The sequence below is a fragment of the Corylus avellana genome, chromosome ca11, assembly GCF_901000735.1.
Source record: "Corylus avellana chromosome ca11, CavTom2PMs-1.0".
Classification (NCBI taxonomy): Eukaryota; Viridiplantae; Streptophyta; class Magnoliopsida; order Fagales; family Betulaceae; genus Corylus; species Corylus avellana.
In genome coordinates, this window is record NC_081551.1 from 6,148,882 (window position 1) to 6,159,313 (window position 10,432).

General features: G+C 36.2%; 1 protein-coding gene across 1 annotated transcript; it reads right to left on the reverse strand.

The window, feature by feature from the left end:
- Positions 1 to 4,681: 4,681 nt before the first annotated feature.
- Positions 4,682 to 5,268, reverse strand: LOC132166681 (uncharacterized). The gene has a single exon (XM_059577542.1). The coding sequence runs from the start codon at positions 5,146 to 5,148 to the stop codon at positions 4,789 to 4,791; it is 360 nt and encodes a 119-aa protein (XP_059433525.1). The 5' UTR covers positions 5,149 to 5,268; the 3' UTR covers positions 4,682 to 4,788.
- Positions 5,269 to 10,432: the final 5,164 nt, after the last annotated feature.

Here is a 10,432-nt window from a genome sequence, read left to right on the forward strand (position 1 = left end):
CCTACAACAAAACCAAACGATAAAATACAGTACATAATCTATAACAGTAACAGTAATAAAGTATAGGTAATAGTTTTATTCATCATCCAGATGAACCATAAACAAGTCGAGCCTTTCCAAAGGCCGCACAAGACGGTTGACAAACGGCAAAATGACTCAATTAAGAGTCACAATCGGTGAATGCAACTACCTCCATTAAGAGGTAGTTGCAAGAACTATACTGTAGAAAACCAGATAGGAGTCATTGAAAGATGAACGCCAACAGCAAAAGTTTCCTCCACAAGATCAAACTACTTTAGATTCGAGTATATTTTGTTTGTTGTGCGTACACTTATGAGTATTGTGTCTCATATTGGTAAAGTATAAAGAAAAAAGTAGTTAATATACTTAAATAGAGCCATGTTCATTAGCTTAGTCTTTTAGACTAAAATGTTGTCCAAATATATATATTAATATACACTTTGTTGCTAACCTAATATGAGTGTCTTGGTTTTAGGGTAGTATAGATTGTACAACAATGTAGTGATTGACTAACATGTGAATTAGATTGTTGAACGTATATGTGTGTGTGTTGTTCTTACATGGCTAGAGGTTTCTCTAGCTTTTCGCACCTCTTTTGAGGTTTTATCCGTTGTCTTGTGTGTGTGTGTGTGTATGTGTGTGTGTGTTGTTCTAGCTTTTCCCACCTCTTTTAAGGTTTTATCCGTCGTCTTGTGCGACTTATCCCGCCCTAAATCTCAACCTCAGCATGTGTGTGTGTGTGTGTGTGTGTGTTGTTCTAGCTTTTCCCACCTCTTTTAAGGTTTTATCCGTCGTCTTGTGCGACTTATCCCGCCCTAAATCTCAACCTCAGCATGTGTGTGTGTGTGTGTGTTGTTCTTACATGGCTAGAGGCTTCTCTAGCTTTTCCCACCTCTTTTAAGGTTTTATCCGTCGTCTTGTGTGACTTATCCCGCCCTAAATCTCAACCTCAGCATCAAGGCTTCATATTTGCACCGGTCTTCTTCTCCGCCACGCTCTCCACCTTCTCCTCCGTGTCGTTAGCCGAATTTATCAAGGTTTTGAGATCGGATTTCTTTAAATCTAGATCTAATCTCCTCTAATGGATCTAGCCAGCTTCCTGTAACCACCGGCCGATGCACCATCTGCCAGCGTCCACGTGCATCTTTCCTCCGTCTCGCCTACTGCAGCTGTTGTTTTTGGGTGTTTTTTGCTATTATTATGTTTATTACTTGGGTTTTTGTACAGAAATCTGGAGTGTTTCTTTAACTTTGGATTTTATTGATCTTACAGTGCTTACTCTTCACCAACCTCCTTCCTCGTTACCTTGCAGGATTTTGGGTGGTGTTAAAGCTACCCATTTTTTTCTATTTTGGTGTTTAAACCGCTTTATGCGGTCCCTTTTGAGAGGCTTGGGACATTTTATGCCCCATTGCCTACTGTTGTTTGCTTGTATATTTTGCATTGTAATTTTCTTTTCGGGTTTGTTGTGGGAGAACCCATCCCTTTTTTAGTGTTTTAATCCTTGTATCATTCCCTTATTTGCTTAGAAAAAAATAAAAAAATAAAAAAATAAATAAGTGCAATATAACATAATTAGACTTAAACTCGTCATAAGGTTAAGCTTTTGGGTTTAATTTGATACTCGTAAGATTTTACCTTCTACCTCATTTTACAAGAAAAGATAAATTTTTTATTAAAAGTTATTGGATTGTAACTTTTCAATTACCAACTACGCGAAAATCATACTTTACTGACTTATGAGGACATAAATCTATTATGTTTTTAAGGAGCAGCTCAATCAGTTAGGAATCACGAAAACTCTTATGAAATGTCATTACCCTTAGTCAATAAGCAATATCACTTCTGCCTAAAATCACTTTCAACTCAGAATTCTTCAGCCCATTTGGCCAAATTAAAGGCGGTATTCTTCAACAAATTTTTGTTCAAACAAAGAAAAACTTTAGTTTGGTCAAATATTTTTCTTTATCAAAACAAAACAAATTTCAAACGAAATAAAGTCTTTATTTAATTTTGAAAATTCCCATCAATTAATTCAAATCCACCACGTAATTAAACATGTGCCAGTGATGGAATGAAAAATTAAGCATAAACACTTGGCCTACTAGCAAAAATAATTTTTATTTAATAATCCAATCATTTTGCATTTTGATCATTGACCCAAATGCGACAGGATCACGGATCTAATCCTATATATAAAATAAAAAATAAAAATCTGTCAATGAGTACTTTTGATACTACATACATAATTTGAAGATAAAATAATCAGCATTGTTGATAAGCAACATAAAACATAGTCTATGATATACTTAATTAGAATTCCCTCTTGAAAATTGGCTTTTAAGAGAAGGTGTCTAAGAGCTTATATACACACGGTTAAACTTGTATTTAAACTTTGTAAGGACACTTAAGGTTGTAACATACCATCACGCTTTCGAACTCGATTTTCACAACGGCCCACTCTATTATATATATATAGTTTGTTCTCTTTGCGACTCAAACCCGTGACATGAAACTTGGCTCGGATACTAAATAATACAAACATTTGGTAGAACTTGCTCTTAAAAACCGACTTGCAACGAGAGAGTGCCTAAGAACTTATATATACACATGATTAAGCTTATAATTAAACCATGCAGGTGAAACACTTAGGATCGTAATTAACTTTAACCTTTAATGACCCTTTAATTTGCGTCTGGTTCCATATATATAAAAAAGAAAATCCACACATATTTGAGAAGCAAACCAGGCAATCAGTCATTAAATGAACAATTGCTCATTAAACTCTCCATCTCACACAAACAGAAATCAAGCTAAAGAACCCCACTTTGCTGTCTCAAATCTTAAATGATATTTGGCCAATCTTCAAGAACTTGCCAGCCTCACCTATTATACATAAGGTCTTTTCTCTCTAACCGCCAGAGAAAAAAGCGAAACCCTTCAGCCACACAAGGGAGGAGGGTTGGCCGCTGCCTCCCCTCGTCCTCCTCACTCCAGTGCTATTTATTTACCTGATGCTCTAGCCTCGGTGCCTCCTCTCTTCCCCTTCCTTGCCACTCCTTTCCCCCTCAGTTTTCTCCATTTTTGCCCCTTCCTTGCTGCTTTTCTTCCCCCGCCGTCATTTTCTGCAGCTGGCTCCTTGGCCGTGTTTTAGCTCTTTGTGGGTTCGGCTTGTGAGGGGCTTTCTTTCAAACCCCCCACCCCCACCCCCCCCCTCCCCCTCCCTCCCCCACGGATTTTGTCTATGAATTCCGGCCGAAGCGGCCCGCTATTAGGGTTTTCTTTCATGCGTCCCCACCGCGTCGAGCTCCCACGCCCCTTACTCAGCAGTTTTCGGCCTGCACGGGTCCGGCTCCCTTCTGGCTACCGTCTTCCCTCTTTGTGCTTATTTTCCCCTTTTTTTCCCTGTTTTGGTGGTTCCTTGTTGTTTTTTTCCCTTTTTTTCTTGTTTGTGGTTGTTTTCAGGTCCTGTTTTGCCGGTCTTCTCCGCGCCTGTTCACCGCCCACCGTCCACTGCTAGGCCTTTCAACGCGTCTTCTCCGCAATGAGCTTCCAAAGCCCTTCCGGTTTTCAGTTCCTGGCGTGTGCGTGATCAGAGTGTACTATTTCTTTTTTTGTTTTATTTCTCTGTTTTGTTACTTCTTTAAGATGTATTTGTGTTTTGGCGTGTGTTTTTTCCATGTATTGTTTGATTTCCCTGTTTTGTTCGGCTTGTAATAAGGCTCTTTCCTATCTCACTTGATTTATGTCGCGTTCGGGTTAATTAGTTTTGGTCAAGACCTTTGGGTTGCGGATGTGATCATTATCCTGACCTTCAGGTCGAGGAGGAAGAGTTTCGACATGAGAGTCTTTCTGCTCTCAGAATCGAGGAATAATTGCTATCCATGCATTTGGTTGAGTCTATCTGTCACAGATCTAGTATTAAATCTGATTTTAGTCATAGGTTAGCGAATTGGTCTCGAATCTTGTACTAAACCTGATAATTTTGTAGTTTTATGCTATGGTTGTTTCAGAGATTTGCTTTGTGATGTAAGAGCTTTATGCTCGCGGTATTATTGAATGAAATATTATATTTTTCTAAAAAAATAAATAAAATCTTAAATGATATTTAAGCAATGAAAAATCAAAAATGGTGTTAAATCATTAATGGTACAGCATTAAACAATGAAATTCCCCTCAAAGCTTTGTCATTGCTTGCAAGCAATAGAACTAAACAAAATTCCAAAGAGTACTGCTAAAGGGGGGAAAAGAATCCCATACTCTAATTAGAAAAAGTCCTAAACACATCTACATCGTCCTAACTCTAAAAAACTTGTCAAATTACAGCTAATGTTGATGGATGCCTATAATCATTTATAAAACTCAATTTTACCAGTAAAGAATCGACTTGTAACTTAGTACTTATAAACACTTTTATAATCTACGATCTCTCACCTGACATCAGTAGACTACCCATCCAATATGACAAGTTTTTTTTAAGATTGTTGAACAGATATATCATATATATTTGATACTAATTCACCCATAATGATATTAAATCATTCACCGATCGAACTATATTAGAGTAAAAATCCTGTAAAAGTGTGGCATGTATATACTGAAATCAGGAAAAAAAAAAAACAACAACAACAACAAAAAAGAAATTAGAAATAACCTCAACTATTATTATTAAGGCAAAAAAGAGAAACCCAGTCTCCAATTTTCCTACAAAAGGATCAGAAAAACTCTTTACATGACTTGATCACTAAGATTAAGCAACCCCTCCCCCTAAGCTAAAACCCCATTAAAGTTTCCATAAGATCTTACCCTCTTCTCCCTCTTCTCGAATCTTCCATTGATGGGTTTCGTTGCCGTGTAAATACTAACAAGAGATCGGTACCTCTGCTTCTTCGGCCGGCACGCCTCTTCTTTCCCAAAAATCTCTTCAATTATCGTGGAAGTAATTTCGCTTCGGCTCTGATCAACCTCTTCGTCGTCATCTGCGTGCACGTCCCTCCTCTTTTTGTTGTCGTTGTAGCTGTCTTCGTCGCTAAGCTGCATGAGCTGCTGGGCGGCGGCCATTTCCGACTCGGTGAGGAGTTTCTGGAGATCACTACTCTTACGTGGGGGAGAAAACGATCCCGCCATTGAAATGCTGAAGGTGATCGAAGAGAAAGAAGAAGCGACTAGATCAACTCTCTCTCCGTTTATGGTTTCCTTTAAAGGGCTTGGCGTAGAGCGCGTTTCGTGGGTAAGTGTTGTTTGAGTTGAAAGAGAGAGAAACTACAACGTTGGTTCTATGAAGGTGGATGGAAGATCAAAGAAGTATTATTTATATGGATTTATATGGATCCCATGCTCTCGGTCCCACCTTTATGAATAGCTGACGTGTATTTAGTCAGTTTCATTTATCAATATTAATTAGTAAAAAATAAATGTTATTTAGTAGACTGTGACATACATACGATTAGCATACAAATTATAATGACATAGCAGTAAAAATTAACCTTTAGATCAACAAGGAATTTGTAGGGAAAAAAAAAAATTTAATTTTCACTATTACGTCATTAGAGCAGTCATATAGCAGTCTACTAAATAAGATTTAATTACCACATTACGTACAACAATCATATTATTAGGATGACGTGGCAAAGAAAATCTGCCTTCTGAACTACACGGTTTTTTTTTTTTTAAAACAAATGTTGATCTAAGAGCTGATTTTAGTGTCACGTCATTTCAATTATACGACAGAGAAGACTACTAAATAGCATTTTTCATCTCGAAAAGTGTTGATGTAACAATTGAAATCTAATTTAATAAACTGCCATACGATTGACATATAACTAAAATATTGGTAAATATCAACCAATAATTCTTTTTCTTACAAAGCTTTCGTTAATCTAAAATTAATTTTCCTCTGCCACGTTATCTTAGTTATACAAAATTATAAGAATCTACACAAAAGAGAAATAAAAAGATCTTGATAAGCAATCCAACGGCTTGAGAACGCGTTTTCATTGTTGATTGTGTATCTAAATATATTAATTGTAGATGGTGATGTTGAATACAATAGGTGAGAATATGTGAAAATGTGATCTTTGTGGTCCACAAATCAAATACCGTTAAAATCCGCCGTCCGGAGGGGCCCCACCCTATTGACCGTGGTACCTTCATGTGTTGGGGGGCTCTACCAATTCGTGTGTTGGATTTGAGCCGCTGGATACAACCGTTGTTCATGATTGGATGAGTATGGACGATTTGAACAAATGTTTCACGCTAGGCTGGACTTAGATTATAAATTTGGGCTATGACTTTATCACATTGCCCAAGTTAAGAAGAAGGGTCAACAAAAATCAACGTTGACCCAGCTCACCATAATGTCTTTGTAAATTGTCGTATACATAATAATTCTTCCATTTTTTCCTTTTTTTTTTTTTAAAAAAAAAAATATTTGTTTTCTTTAATTGCAATTTATTAGCGCTTTGATCCGCTTATAGAAGTCAAAGTTGGAGAATTATCCATCATTTTTTTTTTGAAATTCTGACCATTAAATCTCATCCAAAGATCTACAAATTACTACATGTCCCACTAATTAAGAAAATAATATTTTATTATTTAAATTGTAAAAATAAAAATAATAATAAAAAATATGGGATAGTCGGTCACCCCAGCTGAGCCATTAAAGTGGCCCCCAAAAGACCGATTAGAGGTGGTTCAACTACCCCTAGGATCATGAGTGTGGCTTCAAGTACGAGATTTAATGATAGAATTTTAAAAAAAAAATAAAATAAAAAAATTAATGGACAATTCACCTGCTATTGTGAGGTTCTAGATCCGTAGTCAAATTATTCATATGCAACAGACTTGTACGTTTGCTTCTTTAGTTTTTTGGTTTTTCGTTTAGCGTGAACGCTTGGAAAATTGATACAGGCGAGGAAGAAAAGAAATTATTATGAGTCTATGACATTGACAAGCAGCTAATAAATAAAGAGGTGTAATGGTGTATGGCATCCAATCAATAGCGGGTCAGCGTCTGCTGAAATTTTTTAAAAATTTTAGTTTTTAAAATTTTAAATTTAGGCCGTTTATTTTTAATTTAAGGGTCATTATTTTGTTACGTATCTCACTACTAATAAAATAATAAATATAACTACTAATAAAATAATAAATATATTTATTATTTTATTAATAGTGGGACATATGGCAGAACAATGACCATTGGATAAAAAATTGACAGTTTAAATTTGAAATTTTAGAAACTAAAATTCCCCTAAGAATTTGAGTGGATCCAATTTTTTTTTTTTTTTCATTTATGTAGGAAAAAAATTTCCTACTTGAGTCCAGTCATTTTATTTGAAATTTTATATACAAGTTTGGTTTACTTTTAGTGAAAAAAAAAAATAAATAAATAAATTGTATAAAAATAAACGATAATAAAAATTATAAGATTGTAGGAAAACTCTAATTTTCGTTTTTTTTTACAGACGGCAATTAATACCGTTTATTTTTGTACATGAATGTTAAAAGAAAAAGAGAAGTGTTACACATACCAATTTTTTTTTTCTAAATGATGTATCATCATCTTATGAGATTTATTATTTTGAGAAATGTGTCATCAATTCATTGAACGGTAACACATCATTTGGGAACCAACTTTTGAAACAAATAATTAAAATGTTTAGCATTTCTCAAAGAAAAAAATACTAAATGTATCGAAAGATTTACAATTTTTTTTTATTTTTTTGGTATTTGTATTTGTATTTGATGTGCCATTGGCATTTGTGCTTTACAGTTTGGCCAATCAAAAATATCCTGCATTTGATTATATCTTTATCTCTCCCTTTTTTGCTGATTTACCAATTTATTTATAACACGAAATAATAGCTTGATTTATTTCTGAAAAGTGCGGTGGACTAAAGTATTGTTTGGTTATTGGTGAGTAATAAAAAATTGGTAAACATTGGCCGACATCTACAGAAAACAGTAAAAAGGGAATTAATTACGTTTTCCAAATTCCAATTAACACGCTAAAAATCACATAGCGTGTAAGCATAACCCAAAAGACCAAAACTAATTATTCTTTGGTCTTCTCCCTTGTCTTTCTTTCTTGTTTTTTGTTACCACGACTATGAGCAGTCAAACAAAAGTGGAATTGACTTAAAAGGGTCAACACGTCAAAATTTGCATCTCTCTCTAATGTTAATCACGTTGGGGATATATCATCGAGTTTTTTTTTTTAAAAAAAAAAAGCTTTTTGCATTGACCATTTTGTTTTTTTTTTTGGTGAGAAATGAATGATAAAAAGACGAGTTAGTTTTGGATTTAGAGAGTGAATTGTGTTGAAAAGAGACAAGTTTAGAGACCTTCGGTCGGAGCTCGGTCGGTACGTTGTTGAACATGGATATAATACACTTTAAATAAAAGATCCATTGAGAAGCTCAGGTGATAAATGTTCAAACGAAGTTGATAGAAGTTGAAAATATCGAGCGGGTGATACATTTTGAACAGGTCACACAATGGATGAAAAGATGAGCCGTAAAGACGTACTAGTGAAAGGCGGGTGATGAACGTACGAACAAAGGAAGGAGCCACAAAGACATCTAGTTGATACATGATTGATACTCGTTCCAACATGCCAATTTTGTAAATAAACTTTAACCTAAACCTCCAAGTTTTCTCAAAACTTATGTAAGGACTTACTTGCACGGTTTTCGAGAGTGGTAGACCATGATTCATTGTGAACGTTGCTTCGCTCCGTTGACTCCGCTCCATCTACTTGGACAATCACTGGTATTCTAATCTAATATTACTCTCTATGCCTAAGAGAATATTAGCTACTAGTTCCAACACATAACTTAAGCATAATCAACCAGCCTTTCAATCTAAAACCAATCATCAAATCAAATATAAAATATTAAAGGCCAAGTCTTAAAGCTTCCAAATTAACACGAGACTAAATTAATTATCCCAATGCGGTGGCTAGTAAATGTCATTAAAAGTCATATCATAAATCTTGAATAACATCAAAGACAAGTTCATAATCAACAAGTGGACACTCCAACATGACAAGGTTGCACTGCAAATTAGGGCTAGCAATTTTTAACACAACCCGCAAATTCGACATGAATACGACACGAAGTTAATTGGTTTTGGGTTTGACCTAAACGGGTTCGAGTCACCCGTTTATGACCCGATTAATTTTCGTGTCTAGCGAGTTAAGCAGGCGACCCGCCAGACCCGTTAAGAAAAAAAAAAAACTAAAAACTAACCTAACCCAGTAAGCACGTGCTTTCTCTCTTCACTATCTTTGTCTCTCTGCCTCTCAAGCCTCAACCAAAAGAAGGGCAAGCCCCTCATTCATGCCTCTCTCTCTCTCTCTCACGCCGTTCTCTCACATTGCCTCTCAAAAGAAAGGGTTTTGGTCTCAACCCAAACCCTAGTGGTTCTCATGGCTGCAGATCAAGGAATTTGGAAGAAATGCAAATGGAGAAATGGGTTTTCGGAGTATTCAACATTTCTAGAGAGGGACCAACCATTGGAACAAGAAGAAGATGAAGAAGAAGCCATTGCAACAATGTGATATCTTCTAGGTTTTGAGAGAGAGAGAGAGAGAGAGAGAGACACTCAGAGTGTAGGTGAAGCCTCAAGCTGACACTGAACTGACTGAAGGGTGAGGGTGAGATTTGGGTTTTTTTTTTCTTCTTATTTTTCATTCAAATGTGTCGAGTTGTGTCAACCTGATATGACCTGATTATTTTTCGTATTATAATCGTGTCAGAGCCGCCAACCCGTTCAGCTAGACGGGTCATGTTTGTGAATAGGTTAATTGTGTCACGAGTCATAACAAGTCGTAATCGTGTCAACCCGCCAACTCGTTTTGCTAGCCCTACTGCAAATGATACACCAACAACACGAATTCTATGAAATAACCCGCTTTTCCCATCCTTCCAAACATCAGGAAATTAAAATAGGATAGGGTGTAACTCTTCAAATATCTATCTCGCCAAATCCTCCAGATCCTTCAGGAATAAAGGCTCCCTCCTCCTTATACCTGACATTAAGAAATAGGGGAAACTTCACTAAGCCCCCCTGAACTTCCGGCCGATTTTGCAGACCCTCCCTGAACTTTCAAATATCTCATTTTAAACCTCTGAACTTCCATTTGCTCTCACTTTGAACCCCTCCGTCAGTTTTCAACATTAAATTAAACGGTTTGACTTTTTTATACCCATAATACCCCCACGTTAAAATTACACCGTTTTGGGCTTCAAAACTACAACACTCACCCAGCCCAAAACGACGTCGTTTTGGGCATTAAATTTTTCTTTTTTTCTTTTTTTCTTTTTTTCTTTTTTTTAAGAAAAAAAAGAGAGAAAGATCGGGGTGGCTCCAACCACCCCCATGGCCGGTCTGGAGTTGGTCGAACCACCCC

Coding starts and splice junctions, on each gene's coding strand:
- LOC132166681 (XM_059577542.1), bottom strand. CDS start 5,148: ATGGCGGGATCGTTTTCTCCCCCACGTAAGAGTAGTGATCTCCAGAAA.